The sequence below is a fragment of the Nipponia nippon genome, unplaced genomic scaffold, assembly GCF_047370975.1.
Source record: "Nipponia nippon isolate SJK-2023a ecotype South Korea unplaced genomic scaffold, ASM4737097v1 scaffold_9, whole genome shotgun sequence".
In the NCBI taxonomy this organism is placed as follows: domain Eukaryota; kingdom Metazoa; phylum Chordata; class Aves; order Pelecaniformes; family Threskiornithidae; genus Nipponia; species Nipponia nippon.
Window position 1 is genome coordinate 38008036 of NW_028262413.1, and position 21652 is coordinate 38029687.

General features: G+C 39.3%; 2 protein-coding genes across 3 annotated transcripts in view; one reads left to right on the top strand and one right to left on the bottom strand.

Moving 5' to 3' along the window:
* The first annotated feature begins 117 nt into the window (after positions 1 to 117).
* Positions 118 to 16461, top strand: HDC (histidine decarboxylase). Of its 2 annotated transcripts, XR_015701579.1 has the most exons (16): positions 118 to 944; positions 1818 to 1917; positions 2725 to 2882; positions 3737 to 3909; positions 4805 to 4918; positions 6320 to 6442; positions 7252 to 7386; positions 8354 to 8497; positions 8754 to 8820; positions 9667 to 9829; positions 9932 to 10022; positions 11202 to 11300; positions 11997 to 12098; positions 12287 to 13080; positions 15373 to 15451; positions 16421 to 16461. XR_015701579.1 is itself a non-coding variant. In XM_009470109.2 (14 exons), exons 3-14 carry the CDS (start codon positions 2855 to 2857, stop codon positions 13043 to 13045), a joined length of 1998 nt encoding a protein of 665 aa, XP_009468384.1. In that variant the 5' UTR covers positions 118 to 944; positions 1818 to 1917; positions 2725 to 2854; the 3' UTR covers positions 13046 to 13240. The 2 variants fall into 2 exon arrangements, 1 of the variants encoding a protein (XP_009468384.1); XM_009470109.2 differs by lacking the exons at positions 15373 to 15451; positions 16421 to 16461 and having other exon boundaries at positions 12287 to 13240.
* SLC27A2 (solute carrier family 27 member 2) overlaps positions 10052 to 21652 on the bottom strand; it is a 21921-nt gene continuing 10320 nt past the window's right edge. The window contains exons 7-11 of the mRNA XM_087745013.1: positions 20023 to 20221; positions 19313 to 19410; positions 16604 to 16734; positions 15353 to 15468; positions 10052 to 10369 (exon numbers count right to left, since the gene is read on the bottom strand). Coding sequence (XP_087601139.1) covers positions 10303 to 10369; positions 15353 to 15468; positions 16604 to 16734; positions 19313 to 19410; positions 20023 to 20221 — 611 coding nt within the window. The 3' untranslated portion in view covers positions 10052 to 10302. The remainder of the gene's footprint in view (positions 10370 to 15352; positions 15469 to 16603; positions 16735 to 19312; positions 19411 to 20022; positions 20222 to 21652) is intronic.

Consider the following 21652-nt stretch of genomic DNA (forward strand, 5'->3'; position numbering starts at 1 on the left):
ATAGTGTAGAATCAATTCCATTTCAATTGTTTCGTATGCGCATTAGAAGGTCAAAGCTGTGCTGTGTTAGGCATTCAGAAAAATATGAAAAAACAGTTTTAGGCTTAGAATAGCTTTCAAAGGGAGGAGGGAGGAGTGGGGAAAGAATTTCATTACACAATAGGAAGTGAAATCTTCCTTCTTCAGACTTTGACTTGAGTTTATAGAATTGGCAGTTAAGAAAAAATCCTAAATATCCTAGTATTGGTATAAATTTGGCAAATTTGGCCCCAAAATAATCAAAAGGTAATAAAAAATGGAAAATTGGTGATGGTGGTTTGTAGAAGAATTATTTTCAAGGATATAATCATGCTCAGCTGGTACTAGGACTTGAAGCGAGCCTTGTGCAGTGACTAACTGGAAATTGCTGTTTTAGGGTTTTTTCAAGAAACTATCCATTATGTCACTAGCAAATGCAGGAACCAGTTAGTCAAGTTAAATGTGCTGGTTAGGCATTGCTCCAACTGAATTACTCTGTGATCAAAATAATGTTTGTGTCCTCACATCCCACAAACTTAACTACAGTTTAATCTCTGTGAACTCTTAATACCGATAAGAATTTCGGCGTTAGTCTGAGTGGTGATAGTGGTAATGTTCACATCCAAATGGAGAATTTCCCACGGTTTTGACGGCACAGACCTTTGTAGCAAACAATGAAAAGAACCTTTTCTATTAATTCTGCTTCCTGTGAGCAAATATTCTGTTCCTCGTGGTCGGTAGCAAAATCCTTTCCAGTGCAGGGTAGCTATAACAAAAATTTATTTAGCACCAGCAATATTTACCCTACCTGTAATTCATTATCACCTATTTTATTCTAGTTCTGAACAGGAGCTGCTGTTTGTTCTCTTCTGCACAGAACGAGAAACCAACCTGATGGAACTATCACCTTTGAGCAAAGGCGTAGGGTATATGTCACATGGAATATTTATTGTGTGGTTTAGCTCTGAAAACATTGTTAAAACTATTGCTCCTTATTTGCTGGTCCAAATTGAAACCATAAATGTAGTTAGCTACCAGCTTTCTTTGAACAGCCGTCCATATATTAAAGTAATACATTGGTTACTTGTAATGAGCCAGAATCACAGTTTTTGAGAACTCTCAGCTCTTTTTGAGTTGGCCCGGTGCTTGATGCCAGTCCCTTCTCACCTTCTTTGTTCCCCTTTATGGTAGCATTTACAGTAAAGCCAAGAGAGGGTCATAAATTAATGTTAAGTGTGTGGGCAGCTTGTTCTTTTTTCCTAATGTTTCCAGAGAAATGTGAGATAAAGCAGATGAATATGCATATAGTATGGGGTTGCGTTTTTTTCTGCACTTCTTGCACTTCTTCTTTCAATGCCTTTTTAATCAGTTTTTTATTTCAGTATATTAATCTGATGTGCATGTATCAGAGCATCTTTGTCATATCTATGAAACAGTTGTTTCTCGAATATCTAATCGCAGCAGAAACCAGGAAAGGTTTTCACACTGTTCCGTAGAAAGTACGCTGTGGAGAAAGGCGTAACAACTTTCTAGAATAATGAAAGCGTTTAGGCTGCCTTATAGTGCATGAGGCAGAAAATCAAAGCTGCTCGGACAGCCGGTTCTCTTCTGTATGGTGAGAACAGAGACACTGCTGTCGTGTACCAGACGAAGGGTCTGCCTAGCCTGGCGTCCTGTCTCCAACAGGGCCAACCCTGAGCAGGAGCCTAGGGTATAGCAAGAATAGGGCAAGCGTGTATTGTACTATGTCATCATTTCTGGTGCTTCGTCCTCTCTCTTAGACCTCTCTCTTTTCCCAGGGCTGCCTGGTATCAGTGTAGAGCAAGTGAGTTCCTTCTGGTGAAGACCATAAGCGCTCAACCTTGAGTACAGTGTCCAAGGTCGTGCCGACAAAGACAGGTCAGGATGTGTTTTCAGGTCCTAAAATTGGAACAAGGGGGAATCTACATGGCTGTTCTTCCAAACCGAGAACAGTCCAGGTGGAGGACTTGGAGGAATTCTGGAGATACAAGGCCAAATCCCAGTGCTTATGCATATAATATGTGAGAAAAGCAAGCACAGTTGGGGGAAAAAGATGCATTTTCTCAGCTCAGCAATCTAGGGTGATATCAGTGGAGGAACATTGCCCTGCAGGGTTACCTGGTCTGATCTGGAAGGGCAGGAAATCTCTGCACAAAGAGGATCATTGCTGCTTTGTATTGCAGTTCTGGAACTGGCAATAATTGTAAGGCCTTTCCTTCTAGCAGCAAGGGACTGGAGACTTGTGGGGATGCAGGTATACTCTCTTCTTGGGAAAACTCAGTCCTGCAATTCTTTAAAAAAAAAAAAAAAAAAAAAAAGTCCCTGCCTGCAGCATCAAATTTGTTAGGTGCTGATGCTTTGTTTTAATGACTACTGCTAGCGCGGTAGTTTGGTGTGCCAGAGTAACGTGGCTGCTTTTATTTGGTTTTGGAAGCTCTTGAGCTTTTTCTCTCCCACAAGTCTGATGTTAGTGTCTTATATTCATGACATGAATTACTGTGAGACTTCTGAAAGATTGTTTGAAAATGGGAAAGGGTTAGCGCAGAGGCAGCTCCTGTTAGAGATATACTATCTTACACATCAAAAGAGCACAGATGAGAACATACGAGAGACTGTAAAAGCCCTCAGTTGGGAGGAGTTAGATAAACACTCACCAATAACCTGCCCACGTTAAACCTTTTCCAGAATGCGTGAGTCTGAGAGATAAAGGGAGCTATAAAGGGTGAAGCAGCTAGCAGGGCACCAGACCAAACTGCCCACAGCTCCCGAAAGGCCGTGGTCCGGGTTTGACGAGGTGCTTTTAGAAGGAATCAGTATGGAGCCTGAGGAATACAGACGGAGAGGTAAGTGATCCTCTGCTCTTGGAAACGGGTAGCATTTGCTCACGGATATCAACTGTTGTAGGGCTGGGAGTGGTACCCAAAATTAGGATGGGCTATATATTCTTAATTTGCACACATGTCCTCGAGACTTAGATCTGCTGAGGCTGAGACAAAAATGTGTCCCAGGGTTGAGTTTAGATGAATGGATTTGGAGTCAGTGGATGACTTAAGCTTTTTGGTCTTACATTTAAAATACTTTGGGAAAGCTGCAAAACTGTGATTCTGAATAGACTTGTGCTAAGGGGTTATGGACAGTGGCTCTTCCCCGGCTGACACCGTGAAACGTCAGTGATACTGGCACAGTTCTGGAGATGGGGAGCAAAGTTTGGTCCCAGGGCTGGCGGAGATTGCCTAAAAAGTGGAGAAAAGGTGTGGAGCTGTGCAGCTGTTTTCAGAGGGTGCAAAAGGGGGTATGCTATAACAACAGGGAAGTATGGGGCATTATGCAAATTTAATTTTTGTGAAATGCAGTTTCAGTTAATTTGTAGGCAAGAATATCTGTTTATCCTCTCAGTAATCAAACAAACTGTACTTGTACCATGACTGTATTTTAAAGGTATATTTGAACTATTCAACGATGACACTGAAATAACCCTCTGAATCTGTTCTGTCCCCATGAAGCCTGTTCTAGAAGCCGTGTCCCTACATCATTAGATGGGACAAGTAGGGTGTAGGAGGAAGGTTAGTTCCTGTGGCTATCCTGGGAGTAGTATTCAAAGCCCTGTCCAATGCTAAGGACAGACTGTGTGAAGTGCTAGCACTACTAGTTAGCGTTCCTGGAATCGAAACTCAAAGCGCTGGTTTGCCTCTTCCAGGGAAAGAGATGGTGGATTACATTTGCCAGTACCTGAGCAATGTGCGAGAGAGACGGGTGACTCCTGATGTACAGCCAGGTTACATGAGAGCCCAGTTGCCGGATTCTGCCCCAATGGACCCAGACAGCTGGGACAACATCTTTGGGGATATAGAGAAGATTATTATGCCCGGGGTAAGAAATAAAGTATAATCATGACAGGAAAAAGCCATTACTACCTGGGGTGAACACCAAATCCAATGCACAGGTTCTGCAGAACATTTATCTAAATAAATAAAGCACCCAAAATGTAGAATAAGTCTTGTAGACATTATATCCACAGAAGGATTCTGGAGATTACTGTTGTGTTCCTAACTACAATTTTAGGGGATAGACTGAATGTATTTTTGAAGTATTTTATACATTAAGAATAACTCATGTTTGCTTAGAGGGAAACAATGATTTTCCGACACTGGTGAATTTAGCTTCCCAAGGCCTCTACCTACTCAACTGCATCATCTCAATTTCAGAGATGTGGAAACTCGGGCACAATAAGGTGAAACATCTCTTGCCTGAGGTCATGTTACATCTACGACTTGTCTCCTGCTCTTTAATGTAAATGCCTCCTTCCTCTCGTACATACAAGCTCCTTCAGGTGTATCGAGGGGGGCTATCTAATTGTAAGTTGCTATGTGTAGCTAAAGGCAAGCTGTTTGACAAAACGAGCAAGACCAACTTTGTTGCAAGGATTGCCCTTATAAAGATAAATATTTCGATAAAGATTACTGACTCTGTTGTGCAATGTTCAAAAGACCATTCTTTCCTGTTCAGAATCTTTGTCTGCCTGTTTAATTCAGATAAATGCTTTTGCTATAATTTGGAATTTATCTAATAACGACCCAGTGTTATCATTTGCTAGTGCTGCATTCCTGTTGATATTATCTCTGTAGCTTTCTGGTAGCAGATCTATAATTGCACGTATTATGTTGCTGTGATCCTTTTCCATCACTTGAAGCAGATGCTAATCACTACATCTCATGCAGAATTTTGTGACATTTTCAGACTTAACTTCTAGATAATTTTGTTCTAGGTAGTCCATTGGCAAAGTCCACACATGCATGCCTACTTTCCAGCGCTTACTTCCTGGCCTTCACTCCTTGGAGATATGTTGGCTGATGCAATTAACTGCTTGGGATTCACATGGGTAAATTTTTTTGTTGTTGTTATTTAGCTATTCATTTCCTGTGTGTATTACGCAGGAGCAGGTCATAGTCATTCTTCTTGTTCTGTGAGTCAGTATAACTATTTACTTTAACCAATTGTTTGTTTGCAAAAATGAAAAATATCACTTGGAAAAAAAAAAAAAAAGAATACATTAAGAGCAAACATTACCTAGTAGTAAGAGGTGAATGAAGAAAATATACCACTAGAAATGTCTGTTTTCTAATTCTTTGCATATCCAGCTGTGAACGTTGTTCCCTGTTGTCTAGTCTCGGTGCCAAGACTGTTACACAAGCACTGCAGGCAATAGAGCAGCCACCATCCATGACTGCAGGCTAGGCTGGGCTTCATTCCAGTTCTCCTGCTCCTTTGAGAGAACACGTTCCCTATTTTTCCTCTTCTGAAACTAATTGTTTGGTGGCCTGTCCCAGAATATCTGAGTATTTTGTATCCTCCTGCAGCAGCTACACAGTGCTACTTGGTTATGACTCTACATACCTCAGTAGCGTTCTGAAGCCAATGTTTTCCCCAGTGGCAAGGTTGCCCAGATTTTTAGATGTATGTCTCCGTGTAAGAAAACAGTAAAAGCTCATAAACCTATAAGAAATTGATGGTTATGGTCTCAGTGTAGTTGTATCAGATTAGCTCATTGCACACTCAGAAATGTCCATTTCCATGCCCTCAACCTAGTTTTGATAGATTTCTGTTAAGTTTACAAGATAAAACGATTCTTTCATAAGTAAGTGGAAAGCTGGACGCTGCAGAACAGCTTTAACCTTTCTTTTGCTGCTCTTCAAAAAGCCTCCCTTAACTCTCACTTGGAAGACGGATCAGTGCCCTTTCTCTTTAGGGACAAAGAGCATGTTCTTGTGTGGTGAATTGCAGTTCCACGGTTTCGTCTCAAATGGCTCATTGTGATTCTTTTTAACGACTCAAATTATTGAGAGTTTAGAAGCTCAACGCTGAGGTGATGCAGGTAATCTGGAGAGAGCATTTTAAGGAGGCTGGTGAGAGTCTCCGTATTTGGTGTTCCAAGAGAGCAACTGGTAAATGAGCAAGGTACCCGGGGCTCACCCTCAACTGCAACCTTAACATAGAGGTCTGTATTACAGAACTCACCAAACAACATAATTTTCATTACAAGAGCGTTGTGTTCTGCTCGGTATGGGCCATAGGATTACACAATTAGCTGCTTATATATCCAATGCTACAAAGCTTGTCACCTGTCTTTGTTGCATCTAAGTGAGATTTCTCCCAAGACAATTAAAAAGTGTTAATAGCTATTAATTAAGATGCGATATGTGGTTTACTCTAAGGGTTATACTCTTACTGTGTTTGCAGGTGAATTACAGCCTGATTCTCTTTTTTTTGATTTTTTTTCTAGGCCTCCAGTCCAGCCTGTACAGAACTAGAAATGAATGTGATGGATTGGTTGGCTAAAATGCTGGGCCTTCCAGACAAATTCCTGCACCACCATCCCGACAGTGTGGGCGGCGGGGTATTACAGGTGAGGGAGATCAGAGGTGGCTTCATCAACATTTTGTTTTCACTCAAGTGATTTCCCTCTGGGTGATAGTTTTCCTGGAGGCAAAACCAACAAGATTTGTTCTATGAGGCTGAATAGAGACAAATCCCAATTTGACATTAATTTCCCAAATTTAAGCATTAAATATAGAAGATTATACAATAGGAATTGCTATTGCTTTTAGTCCTAATTGTGTTACGGACAAGGAGCAGGTACTCTTGTGGCCTTATTAAGGATAAATGAGAGTCAGATTCAGTTTCTTCAGTCTGTTTCGCATCACCAAATTATTCACTAAAGTGATTCTTACATAACTAGAGAGGGAATTCTTGCCCCTGTCCTTCTGCCAGCAGTCCTTAGCCACACAAGAAATCGTTTTTCCTTTTTCTCATGTCCACTTTGCGTCTCTCAGAGTTGCAAGATCAAGGCCTGAACCTTCCTTTCGTAAGGCCTAAGCCAGTGTCCCCTAGAATCAGTGCTGAGGCTTTGTGTTCTTGTAAGGAGCTTTGCTCAGGTTTGTAATTTTTATGGGAGATACTACGTTTTAGCTGTAGAAGAACAAAAGGAAAATGTGATTTATGTACTCCGCCGAACGCGGTCCTGCATGTTAAAAATATACAGCAGTTAAAAGGCTTTGTTTTGTGTTGCTGGCCCAGAGAGCTGCTCCTCAGCTAGTGACTTCCCCCTGCATCCCAGAAAAGCAGTAGTAGAAAAATAGAGGGGGCGGGCAGCTGAGCACTTCAGTAAATCAATAAAGTAGCAATATGGTGCAGTAACGAGCAATGTCTTTGCAGAGCACTGTGAGTGAATCAACCTTGGTTGCGCTGCTAGCAGCAAGGAAAAACAAAATTCTGGAGATGAAGGTTTCTGAGCCAGACACTGATGAGTCCTCACTCAATTCTCGCCTCGTCGCTTATGCGTCTGATCAAGTAGGTTCTTATGGTTACAAAGAAAACAAATTCACTTCTGCTCTCTCACCCAGACCATACAATGTGAACTTGCATTTCTGTACCAAGAGAAAAACGCAAACATGAATGCCTCACAAGCATGTACGAATCCCTCTAACGTTGCTTTCTGCAGATGGGGAAACGAAATTAGTGTCAGATGAGGTTTTGTAGGGTCCCGGCAGTCCTCAAGAGACTGTTTCACATGACTCATTTCTGCACTTCCTTCCCGTTTTTCACAAAGCCTTACTTCAGTGACTCGATGCTAATCTCCTGCTGCTTCAGCTCTTGTTTCTTCACAGCCTCCTTCCCCTCGGAGACAGGCATGCTCAGGGGGCAACCTCAGTGCTGGTCCTGGTTGTGGTCTCCACTCCAGGCCTCTGTGCTCGTTCTTGGAGGAAACATCTACGCAGTACTGTGACTCTGCCTGCAAACCTGTTCTGTCCACGGACTCCTGAAGTGAACAATCATATTCCCCTGTGAAAACTGCAACAGGAGAGGCCCTCATGCTGGTTCTCTCTTAGTATCTAAAACGGCTTTTTCCTGTGAGGGGTTTTAGTCTACCCCAGCCCAGAATTAGGCACACTTCAGTGGGTTCTATTTTCTTATGGCAGGGAGGAGGGAATAAACTGAGGTTGACCCATTCCTAAAGGGTCCTTTAAGATCTGAGTTTTGATAAATGGCCCTCCAAACACAAGGCAAGGATGCCTACTATTACATTTTAGAGACCAGTACCCAAACAAATGGAGCACACACATTCCTTGGAATTACAGTGTATTAATTCTTTCAGTTACTCACAAAGAAGAAACTTTGACTTGTATAAGTATGAATTATAATAAGGATTTTTATCTCTGCTTTTCTTGCAACCATTGTCTTTTATAAGGCCATAACTTATCACAGCTGTTCAGCCTCAGAGCTTGCTTTCTTACCATTTCTTTTTTTTTTTTAAAAGGCGCATTCTTCTGTAGAAAAGGCTGGCTTGATTTCTCTTGTGAAGATGAAATTTCTGCCTGTGGATGAGAACTTTTCCCTCAGAGGCGAAACTTTGAAGAAAGCCATTGCAGAAGACAGAAGGAAAGGCCTAGTGCCAGTCTTTGTATGTTCAACTTTCTGGTTGGAGGTTATGACATAGTGTTGTATTCTTACTGTCAACATAAAATTACATCATCTGAAACATTTCTTATGGTGTTAAAACACCTTAGCTGAAGGTTAAAGTCTATAGAACAATTTCTATTTTATTGAACAAAAAAATGTTAATATAATGTTGACTGTATATGGTAGCCTCTCCACTTTTAAAGTGTCACATCCATTTATTAAAAAAATGCCATCTTAACAGGTTTGTTTTCTTCTAGGTCTGTGCAACTTTGGGTACAACCGGTGTCTGTGCTTTTGACAATCTCTCAGAACTGGGCCCAGTTTGTAAGTGTCTTTTTTTTTTTCCTGATTTTAAACTATGATAGCACAGAAAAGATAGTATGAGAATTTTTCATGCCAAAACCAAGGAGAGCAGAAACTCTAATCAGCTGAGTTTTTCAGATGTCTCAAAGATTGGTGGAGCCAGCGCAAGACTTTGCAGTGATTTCTGTAAGATTTAGATTAGGATGCTAAAATACATTCTATTCAAGATGAATGAAATTTGTCAACGGATAAATCTTTAATGTGGTTATTCAAGGAATACAGACTGTACAGGACAGAGTGCAGTACTGATGTAGCACGGATACATAAATATTTAACCTAGCAAAGGAGTTTTGAAGGTAGTGTTTGGTAGGACATCCTTTGTAGCCACCAGTTCAATAGGTAAATTTGACATGGCTGCAGACTCTATTCCAGCACAACTTCTGCCAAGAAGCTGCTGAAGACGTGCGGCACTTTCTCTTATGGGTTGGAGCGCGGCTTCTGTCTTCGGGTCCTTTTTGCTTGCCACCGTGTCTTTATTCTAGCTTTGTGCAACTGCATTGTACTGGGGAATTTCACTTAGTAAAAAGGCAGGTGACAGAAATCACACATTAAAAAGCCTCACTCAAATACGGAATAGTGAATTTTGCTACAGAGTCCATCTGATTTCAGCATTATCCTATATTTTGGGATTCTGGATCCACAGCTTTAGAATAAAACTAGATTGTCAGTTGTTTGTCTGGCTTGCTGATTTGTTGTCAGCCTGTCTGCCTCCTGCAAAACCATGCACCCAGTTTTCAGAGAGGAGAGATTAAGCATGCGCGTTGATTCCTTATGTCCCTTACATAACAACCATTTCAATTCCAACAGGTGATGCTGAGGGACTCTGGCTTCATATTGATGCTGCATATGCAGGAACAGCATTTGTGTGTCCTGAATTTCGATTGTTCTTGGATGGAATTGAATATGCAGATTCCTTTACTTTTAACCCTTCTAAATGGATGATGGTTCATTTTGACTGCACTGGATTTTGGTGAGTAAAGGCAAAACACAACACCAAAAGGATAACATGCAAATTGCAAAGTCTTTTTCTGCACGATTCTTTGCTAAATACAGTTTATTCTACAATTGACAGGGTTAAAGATAAATACAAGTTACATCAAACCTTCAGTGTTAACCCTGTCTACCTCAGACATCCCAATTCAGGAGCTGCTGTTGATTTCATGGTAAGTTGTATTTGAGTTGATATTTTAAATTGCCTATAAAATGTTCAAACAGAATGCAAAATTCCTCACACTCTGGACTGTGCTTATCTTATAGCTGGTCTTATAACATAAAAGCATAAAACCAATTATACTGAGATCCTAATGCAGATTAAATAGTAAAACTTTGAAGTGAGCCCTGGTTATGAAAATTAATTCTAAAATTGCTTTCAGATATAGAGATTGAAGTACTGAAGATTTTTACACAGATGGGGATTCAGCGTTGCCGCCTTAGTTAGAAGGGTCATTCTGTGCATCGTGTTGCTGAAGTAATTCCTACTGATGGCATTTTGGCTGGTTTTCTTGTATTTCTGATATGGAATAGAAAAGAGAAAGGAGTAAGCAATGGAAACACCATGCTCTGAAACAGTAGTAGAATGAATTACGTTTTTCTTCAGATTAAGGTATTCATAGGAGAGCTAAGAGGCATTTCACTTTAGATCCATCTTACAGCAGATTTCAGTCCAGTAAAACAAAAGAATATTCACTGCCAATTGTTTCTGCTATGATCTCACCCTAGTCCTGAAAAGATAGTTGTTTTCTTGAAATCAATAGTGCTTTTCACTAGAGAAGGGGGGAAATATATCAATGAGTCCCTCTTGTGGTTAAATAGGACGCTGCGTGTACTTGTGTAGCTCCCTAGAAGTATGCCCTCACACGTTTTGTCACTCTTTTCCATGCAGCAGAGGTGTTACTTCCTCTGGAAGGGTCTATCCCTATATCGGCTCTCGCTGTTCATAGTTGATTTGGGAAAAGATTCAGGATGGTACTTAAATATGCACATTCCAGGAACTGAAGTGAGCGTTCAGTCCTAAAGTGTAAATGGACACATCTTAAATTGATAATGCTCTTTAAATGCAAAAAGGTTTTGTTATTAGCTGGTAATTAACTAAACATTCTAAGCATATCTAGGCCATAGATTACGGGGAATAGCCAAAATCTTATTTTTGGAAATAATTGAAAAATATGTAGACGTAGCGTTTCTTTGGCTATTTCCTAGGCTTAGCAGGTTTTCAGTAATATGAAATTATTTGCATCAACAGAGATTCCTGACCCGAGTCTGAAGCACCAGACCTAGCGGTGTAAAGGGAGGCTCCTTTCTGTTGTTTTTGCACTCGTTGATACACTGTTGTGTTTTCACAGCACTGGCAAATTCCACTGAGTCGTCGATTTCGTTCTTTGAAGCTGTGGTTTGTGATTCGTTCATTCGGGGTGAAAAAGCTTCAAGCTCATGTCCGACATGTATGTGAATTAACAATGCAAGCATAAACGTATTGCGTTCATTTATTTGTAGCTGAGTTTAATAAATTCAGTGATGCAAAGATGAGTAACAGAAATCCTCTCGCACACAAAGCTTGCATGGGAATGCTAAATGCGTGCTCGTTTTACTCTTTAAGTAATCTGTAAAGATTGACTGTGTAGACAAAACATTTCCTGTACCCTTCTTGGAAGCAATAGGCAATGGAAAGCGAGTCGGTAAGTCGGTGCCTTCTGCACATTACTGAGTGCTGTCTGTAGAAGCCTTCTTTGAGGCAAAGCGGCAGCTGTTTGGGAGGCAGGCTGTGGTGGATGGCTGAAGCCATTGCTATGAAAATCTACAGGCTTAAGTCTTTGATGGAGTGTAAATACAAGGGATCATATTGTGGATCAGCGGTTGCCGCAAAAGGACTCTAATCTGAGAAGGCACGTTCTGTTGTCAAAGCTTCTTCTAGAAAATTCCCATGTGTAGTCCTTACTCTTGTTCATTGTCAAGGGTTTGGGCAAACAGACAGACTTTAAAATTCTTAGCTTTGTTGTCATTCTTCTGTTTGCTACCATTCATGCATTGGAATGATGTGTTCTAGTAAGGAAAGAAATTCTTTTTAACTACTTAATTTAGTGTCTTACAGTGGATTTGTGACAAACCAATACATAACTACTTTTTTTCCTTAATTATAGGGTACTGAAACAGCCAAATTCTTTGAATCATTGGTTAAAAGTGATCCACTCTTTGAAATTCCTGCCAAGAGACATCTTGGACTGGTTGTATTTCGTTTAAAGGTAAAGATTGGGCCTTCTGCGTGTCTCTTTCAAATTAATTGACCACAGCTGATCTCTCCCCAGGCATTAGGAACTGTGAATAAACTTTCATGTAAGAATTTCTCATACTGGAATTCTTAAGAGACGTTTGGATGTCACTAGAAATTCTAACAATAGTATTTTTTTTTTCTTTTTCATATTTAAAACAGGGTCCCAACTGGCTGACAGAAAAACTCCTGAAAGAACTAAGCAGTTCTGGCAGGCTCTTCCTTATTCCAGCAACCATTCATGACAAGTTCATCATTCGCTTTACTGTAACGTCTCAGTTCACAACCCGGGAAGATATTCTGCAAGACTGGAACATCATTCAACACACTGCAGCTCAGATCGTTAGCCAGAATTATGGGTTGCACTGCATCAATTCTGGTGATGGGGCAAGAATCCCTAATATGATCGTGAAGCCTAGTTCTGATGCCATTAGTAGTGCTTCTCAGCTTTATCTAGATGGAGGAAAATACAAAACACCTTCCAGAAAAATAGTAGTTCAGCCTAAGAAGCTAGAAGCGAGTGCCAGTATGTGCGTGATTAGTCAACAAGTGAAAGGTCAAGGGGATACTCCAGATGACTGTTTTCCAGAAGATGTCCAAAATGTTACCAAACATAAGTTAACCTCTTTTTTATTCAGTTATTTATCTGTGCAAGGCAAGAAAAAGACAGCACGTTCCCTTAGCTGCAACAGTGTGCCAATGACTGGTGGTCTTGAGCAATGTAACCCCAAAGCAGCAGCCACTGACAAGGAGTCTCATGCAAATGCCAGAATTCTTTCCAGGCTGCCTGAAGAGGTGATGATGCTCAAAAAAAGTGCCTTCAAAAAACTAATTAAGTTCTACAGTGTGCCAAGCTTTCCGGAGTGTAGCATTCAGTGTGGCCTTCAGCTGCCTTGTTGTCCTCTGCAAGCCATTGTTTAACAAGTACAAGAGATTGGTCCTTAAGACCTCTCCAGGTAGAAAGAGAACCAAAGTTTGCTTATTCATATGCAATACTACATGTTATTTTGTTCCATATGTAAGCAGTGGCAATGACCACTGAGAAAATTCCTGTGCTTTTACTGGTGGAAATCTTGTGTATTTATAGATTAAAATGTCAAATAAATCTTGTAGGCATATAACACAAAACTCTCTGTTTTGTAGACTGTGGTAAAGAAAATGCCAATTTCTGCCTTCTCAGTCCTGGTAACGGATGGTTTCTAGGTGGTAGGCTAGAACCACTTTGACAAAATATGCTGGCCTCAGCAGGGGGTAAACAATTTGGCTCTCTATTTGTACCATTGATTTTCTTTTTTTTTTTTTTTTTTTTTAATACCTTGACTTAAACTTTCTAGACTGCTGTGAGGATCTGTGTATGCAGACAATGCTAACATCAATTCTGAACTGTGCAAAAAGAAGGATGTAACCTCTCTAAGAGATTTTGCTGTATTAGGGCAATTTTAAAACTCCCCGAGTTTAAACACACAGCAAGCCCTGCCATTCCATCTGTGCTAATCAGTTACAGTGCACAGGAGGCTTTACACCACCATGTTGCAAGAGCAGTTGCCCTTGCTAAGCACCTGTGGCCTTTCTAAGCATTACCTAAGGTCTGTAAATCACAAGTGCACGAGGAAAGGGAGCAGGAATGATACTTCACCCTTTCCCATATCAGAAGAACTAAGAGGCTTTACAGAAGAAAGGGTCTCTATGCAGCAAACTAACTTATTGCTACAAGAAGCCAATGATTTTACAGATTTTTCAAGAATAATTGCAAAAATTGGGGGGAGAAAAATCTATTGAGGGCAGCTTTAAATTCAGAGATACTACTGTTGAGTCAGGAGGCATGATGATCGCTAGGAGATTATTCTCCTAGAAGAGGAGGCTGAGGGAAGACCTTATTGCTCTCTACAACTACCTGAAAGGAGGTTGTAGTGAGGTGGGGGTCGGTCTCTTCTCCCAAGTAACGAGTGATAGGATGAGAGGAAACAGCCTCAAGCTGTGCCAGGGGAAGTTTAGGTTGGATATCAGGAAAAACTTCTTCACCGAAAGGGTGGTCAAGCATTGGACCAGGCTGCCCAGGGAAGTGGTTGAGTCCCCATCCCTGGAGGTATTTAAAGAATGGATAGATGTGGTGCTCGAGGACATGGTATAGATGGACTTGGCAGCGATAGGTTAACGGTTGGACTCGATGATCTTAAGGGTCTTTTCCAACCTTGATGATTCTATGATTATTCTGGGAAAGCACTGATAGATGCTTGCTGCCTTCTTGGTAGTTGTTTCCAGACATCTACAATCACCCCATCTTGAAGACAGTGTACTCTGCCAGATGGATCTTCAGTCTGACCCAGTACAACTATTCTCAAGTTATATAAACAATGAGTCTGGTTAATCAGAACAATTTCCATAACTTTCTACAACGTCAGCTAAACTCACAGTGGGGTATACTGAGGCATGTGTTCCAAGGAGCAGTAAAATTTAGCCTGCTAGCCCTTTCTAGTAAGAACAGATTTATTTTATTCCACTCTGTAGTATTATTTGCCACTTTTTAAATCCTAGGGAAATCTAAGCCACACTTTATTATGAAGTATCTGGCCTGCCGTTACTCTAGTTGCACCCGAAGGAAAATACGTCTTAGTTCTTAGGAATTGTTCGCATTCTGTGTATGTATTATTTGGTGCATAAAAAATAAGAGGGCATCTCTGCTGCAATGGATAAAAGTTAATGTAAGCATCTAATACAGACTTTTTTGATTAGTTAATTTGAGACAACTGTAAACTTCACTAATGGTCTTATTAATGAGTTTTGAGTTTTGACTTAGGGATGTAATTTTTACTAATGCAGTGGATCACCCTTTAATATGAATATAAATGTATTTGCATAAAGATGTCTTACATTGAACCCACTTTCACCTGCTTAGGTGCACAATATTAACATTTACAGCATTAACAACCCATCCATACACAGCAGGAAGGCAGGTAAGATTCAAAGTATGAAGGAGAAGAGAAGCCAGGCTAAGATACAAGTAGAGTTGGATAAGTTCTGCTTTATTAAAACAATCTCACATTTACACTTTATTTCAGATACTGATATTTGCTAATATTAATAAATAGGATTTCCTAGCAAGGTTAGAATAACAGATACTTTAAAAACTGAGTATTATAAAACACACTTTTTTTTTTTTTAAATGCTCACAATTTGAAGTGATGTTTTTTTACTGAGTTATAAATGTCCTGGGTCATTTGTACATACAGGTTTTCTTTGTCATCCAGGAAATACAGGCGATCTTTGATGACTGCTGGATTGAAACCCTCCTCCACTAGTTGTACTTTACGGTACTTAAAAGTTGCTGTAAGTTCAATGGCACTCTACAAAACAAAATTACATCTCTACTTATCAATGTCAGCATATAATTGTGGGAATTAGATTAGATTTCCTAAAATTAAAGGGAATCATAATTAAAGAAAATCCATACAGCACAGAAGTCAAAGCCTTACTAACAGAGGTCTAAACTATCTGCATTCATCAGACGATAGTAACTCAACGGTGGAATATGTGGGCCAGTAATTACTCTGAATGTAGGAAGTGCTGGGGCCACAGAAATATTAGCGAAAGGCTTACTTTATGATTCTATTTAAATGAGGCAAGAAAACACTAGTTTTCAGCTCTTAGTCAGAGACAATAATGGGTTTTATCCAGAAAATTATTTAATTATGTTCTTGGATCAAAAAAACAGCAGAATTTTTCTCAGAAAAGAAGAGCAAAGAAAATGGCAGTCGGAGACTGGGCAAGGCTCACCGTACTTTACGTGGGATGGCAAGGCAAACCACTACCTTGACTGGTCAACTGTTCTGTTTGTATAACTTAAAAGTTTAAAGATTGATTAAGTAATTAGGCACGCTAGCATCCCTGTGTTAGTCCTCTTGAATCATCTCAGTGAATACACAACCCTTCTCAAAGGAGCAATGTTTATTTTAAATAAGTAACTTGAGAAGTACAGTGAGAGTGACATTCTTGCAACATTTTGCTAATTCAAGTTAAACATCAGTTTAGAATTTGGCTATTTATTCACTGGTAGGATAAAAATCTAAGGCCTCTCTTGCAAAAGACAGCTCTCTTGCAAGCTGCTGTTTGTGTGGGGATCTTTATTTTGTATATAACAGTCTGTAGAGGGAGCTACACTAACCTGAGAACACAGCTGTGTTACTGTGCTGAAGGAATCCAACAGGAAATACATTTTTCACTAAGGGATCTTCCTGATTTTATATGTTAAAATGTGCTGGGTACCCTCCAGCTGCTCAGACAACTTGTTTTTTTCAGGCTGAACTGAAACATCTGGGCACAGTTCTACTTTCATATTCGTAAACGACAAGAGCAAGTGAGAGACAAAAGAAGCCTTTTTGAGAATTGCTAGTATAACTAGGAAGTCCATAGTCCTTATAGAAAAGAGAGAAAACACAATGCAGACAGACACAGAAAAGCTACTTAGGAATGCTGGTTTACCTTAATCCTTATAAAACGAGGTCTTGCGTAGTTTGGAAGGTGAGTGTTAACATGTCTGTAAGTACTTTCTCCATTAAATTCACAGTTTTCCTTTAGTCGAATACATGCCATTCCTGTTCTGCCTTCATACCCTGAAGGAATAATGACAGCAAATAACTGTAGTTCATATATAAATTTGAGCTTCAGGCTAACTTTTTTTTTTTCTTCTTTCTTTTTCCTGTAAGTGAACCCTTCTTTCTAAGCCAATTTAGAAAACATACTAACATATTTTCGTTTAGACATCTAAGCGATTAGATTTTCTTAAGGCTTCAGCATGGTAGATGCCAAACTCTCCTGAAAGCCTAGCATCAGAATTATAGATGGCAGACATTTTGAAAATCATCCTTCTTCTGAAAGTCTTTGGAAAGACTTTGGAAAATCAGTTCTCGGTACTCTGAGGCAGAAGTCTGCCTGCAGCAGCATTTAACTCTGTGGGTTAATTTACTTTACAATAAATCATGGTAAATATGCCTGTACTTGTTGTGCTGACAAGCTGATCCATGCAGAAAGAGGACAAAAAGGAGTAAGACCCAGTTTACCATTGTTTATTACCATATGAACAATTAATTAAGCGCTGCAAAAATCCAAGTACTTCAGATTTTTTTACTTGTTTAACTACATACCGAGAGGGCTTCGAGAGCACCCTTTTGGTGGCTGAGGCATGGGATGCCATTTAAACACAAACCTTTTGGCGTTCCTTCTGTTTTCTGGGATTACAGGTAACAAAAGAAGAAACAGATAATACTCTTATACAAAGGTTTACATTAGAACCAGATGAATGCTTTCACAGAATTGTGTACAGAAGGAAGTGAAAACGGAAAGTAGCATCCCATGCTTAAAGAAAAGTACAGCACAAGTATATGCTAAATTAAGATTTAATTCTTCAGTTTCTTTTGAGTCTTGTTTCTGTTTGCCTTTAACACCATGTATTAATGACACCTGGCATTCCAATTTGTTTATTCAAAATCTAGAATGTTGCATTAATGAGTTCTCAGGTGAGGTATGCTATCACCACGAGCTACATTACTAAAGTACAAATATTTCTGTGCTATGTAAAACAGAAAAAAAAAATACACAGTCCACCCAGTTCTTACACAAATGTAAGGTGAGAACTGGTTTGAACAATATTTTTTTTTCCGTAAAGTTGTTCCATAATTATTAACACCTCTTCTATGTGGTATTACAAGACCATTGAGAATAAGAGCATATCCTTCTCATTTCCTAGAGTGTAATCTGAGAAATACATAAAGAACTCTAGACCGTTTATGTTGTTACCTTTCTTTTGAAATGTCTCCTAGGGCAGCTGTGTGTTTATCCCTACCACAAAGCAGCTGAAAACAAGAGTGATTTAAAGAGAGAGGCTTTAATTATAGATCAACAGGTGTAGCAGATTGACTAATAAAAAGTTTATTTATTTTAATTGAATTCACTATTCTAATAGATCATCTTGGTTTATAAACAGCCTTGTTATTCTAGCCTCAGAAACACTGGGCATTTCTATTCTCATGTCTTCCACTTTTAGTAGAGGAAATAGCGAGTGGATGGTAACATTAACAGAATCTCTCGCATGTTGAATAAACGGTGGAAGGAAATGGTGGATGTAGGAAGAGTGGCATCTCTAACACAACACACCTTTCAATTCCAAAATACTAAATTGTCATCGATGTGACCCATGTTATGATATACCATAGTCTGGAAGCCCTTCTGGAAAAGTGTGATACCTGTTAATTAATATTGTTAATGAATCAATAATTAATCTGTTATACCTGTTAATATCTGTTAATTAATAGGGGCTCCAAAATTCCTCCTCCTTAGACTACTCTAAGGGCATGCAACGTATTATGCCACCTAGTCCAAACCACTTGTGCAATGCAATACTCGGGATTTCAATCAAATCTAACCTTGTTTGTTTGATTTCAGATCCCTACATTACACTGTAAGAAAGGGTCCCGTGTTAACTGTCCATCACAACCCAACTTCAGTGAGGAGCTAGATGGGAGTCCTGCGAATCTTGGGTAAGTGAGAAACATGGACAGGAAGGTGCGTCCAAAACACAGGGGACAAGAAAGAAGAGTAAAGCTATCTGTTCCCTCTTTTGTCTTCCAATATCTCAAGGAATCTGCCTTTAGCAGCAGTGCCTCTCAAATTAAAAAGAAAAAAAGAAAAGGAAAAAAAGCTGCCATAAGCACTTAAAGAGTTTAGAAAAAGTTCAAATTTCACAGATTTTTGAGGAGTAGAAAAAAGGCAGTAAACATGTCAGAACTTCTTGCATTCCTTCAGACTGTTAAAGAAAGGGGGAAAAGGGAGGAATCAATTTAAGTGACGTTCTTGTTCTTCCAGAAATTCAAGTCTATTTTGTTTGTCCCACTCTACAGTAATTGCAGAGCTTTATTCCTGTAAAAGATACAACAATGTTGATATCCAAGATACTTAATCTCAAATGTTCTTCCATTCTTCTCTTAGTATTCTTGCCGTACTACATGAATATAAGCTTTGGCTATGTTTTTTTTAGCTAATTAATATTGCATACATTTAAATGATGGAATGTATCAAATGTAGCTTATGAAAAATAAGCTGAAGTAGGGCTACCTCTGAAGTTCAATATATTGATATTTTGTTAATGTATTAAAAATTTATTTTGTTGAAATACTTCATGTATTTCACTCATACCTGGAACAGATACTCCATAGACAATAACTTCTTGAATGCAGTCAATCAGTCCTAAAACATCTGCAACTTCTGTTGTAGAAACGTTTTCCCCTTTCCACCTGGAAAATAAGCAGTCAATAGTCATGATTTCTATGTATATTACATATAGTGATCTCCAGTGTTTTAATGTCTGACTTTACAATGGGCTGAGCACTGAGCTTGAGATCAGAGAGCACTTTTGCATTAGAACAAGGAACTTGTTATCAAAAGTAGAGAAAAACATGCTGCAAAATTCAACAATGCATTCCAGATTATTCAAATCTCAGAAGAATTTAAGACATTTCATTTAATCACGCTTAAAATGGCTCTAAACAAACAAAACCCCAAAACATTACTTACCTTAGATTCCATCCTAGGCTCTATGCTTTCCGAGTCTGAAAAGTACAGAGAATGTGAAACCACAGTGTATTTGTTCTATGAATGTGACTGGTTTCTGACTGTTCAAAATAGCATTCATTCATCACCCAAAGCTGAACCTCTTGTAGGCGCTGTATGTAACTATGAACACAATTTATAAAATACAACAGTGAAGGTGACTTGGAGTCCTCTCTTCTGACTGAAGTCAGAGAAATTCCTCTTTGTCACTCAGTAGGAAATACTGGATATGAATTCAAACCTGAGAATGAGTCAGAATTTTCTCTTGTGACAAGCATTTAAATAAGTACACTAACCGGAATGTGTCTCCAGTTCGGTCATGGAAATAAATGAAGTTATCATTGTCAATCACTAAAAGGTCACCGCTATTAAAATATAAATCTCCTTTTTGGAAGACGTCTCTTAATTGCTTCTTCTCTGTTTGCTGTTTTGCTCCTGCATAGCCACTAAATGGTGCATACTGGGTGATTTTGCAGATCAGTAGTCCAGGTTTACCTATGAAGAGGAAAAACATTTGTTTAAAAAGCGCAGTGTAAATTGCCAAAGAATAACTAATTTTCATTACATCATGAAGTTTGCAGATGTTATACAGTTATTTGAGAATCCTGTCATAACTGTCATCTTTTAAAATGAGCTGTGCAGGTACAGATTGAGTTTCACCTTGTCTTCTCAATTCACTAGCCCTCAAAAATGCCAGTAGATAATACAGTTTATCACCTGCTTGTATTAATGCAGCAGAACAGAATCTCTGAGGTCTCGTCTGGTAAGTAGAAAATAGTTGCCCAGTTTCTCTAGACAGCTTCATAAACCTCAGTTTATGAAACCTGACTCAATAGGAGCTGTCTCTACAAAGGAAACTTACACATGGCATCAGGCATGTCTTTAGAAGGTGACCACTGATATGGGCTACTTCCACATAACTCAGTTGGCGTGGGGCAGCCTTACCCCTCAACCAAAAGATTCAGTTGGATTTAGGAATCAAATATTGGAGTTCAGCTTGCTTACTTTGAATGCAAAATAGACCAAAAGGCTGCTTAGTATCTTCTTTAATCTTTCATGTGCTAGAGCTGGAGCAATTTATGAAGGGAGCAGGAACACCTGTATGTTTATGTAAACTGAAACTCAACCCCCACGTTATATAGAGCTTTGCATGGATGTTACACACTGGAGTGAATTTTATCTCAATACAAAATAAACTACAGTCTGCCCCTGTCAAGCCTGGGATTTTATATTTTTTCATGGGTTTCTCTCTCACATTTCAGAGATTTTCCATGTCTCTACAGTTCAGCAACTTACACATTGGGTGCGTTTATATAAATATGGAATATATGTGTGCACATCCCTCCTCATCCCAACTCAAGAGACTGTGTAGGGACAGTTGGCATAGGAGAGCATGCCTATGGGGCAGACACTCTGAACATAACTGGTATGTTCCTCAGCAATGAGAATTTAACACAGTCGGTAACAACCTTTTGCCTTATGCACAGAGAAGGTGAGTGTTTCTGTCCTCACTCACAGTAATGTAACAGAATGTCACATGTAACAGAACGCAACAAAAGAAAAAAGTATCGCAAGTATCTCATTTAAACACAGGTTTGCCTGTGCCAATATATAACCCCCTCCTATGAAAACTGATATTAAGATATATTATAAAAAAAGTATTTTCATGTGTGTTTTCTCCATTGCCAATGGCAAAAAGTTTCAGCCACTGCTGGAAAAGAGAACTGCTTTCTATTTTGGAAATGTTTCTTTAGTGGCATGTTAAGTACAAAGTCTGAGAAGAATTAAATAGCTCCTGCTGAAAGTCATGATCTGTACTCAAAAATGTTAGCATGTCCATTATTAAAACTAGACAAGTTATTAAAATCTAAGTATACAGATGCTGCATTCCCCACTGTACTTTACCTTTCTGTTAAGCTGTATTAT

Coding starts and splice junctions, on each gene's coding strand:
- HDC (XM_009470109.2), top strand. CDS start 2,855: ATGGAGCCTGAGGAATACAGACGGAGAG. Junction 8,821..9,666: donor CTCAGAACTGGGCCCAGTTT/GTAAGTGTCTTT, acceptor CAATTCCAACAG/GTGATGCTGAGGGACTCTGG. Junction 11,301..11,996: donor TTCAAGCTCATGTCCGACAT/GTATGTGAATTA, acceptor CCTTAATTATAG/GGTACTGAAACAGCCAAATT.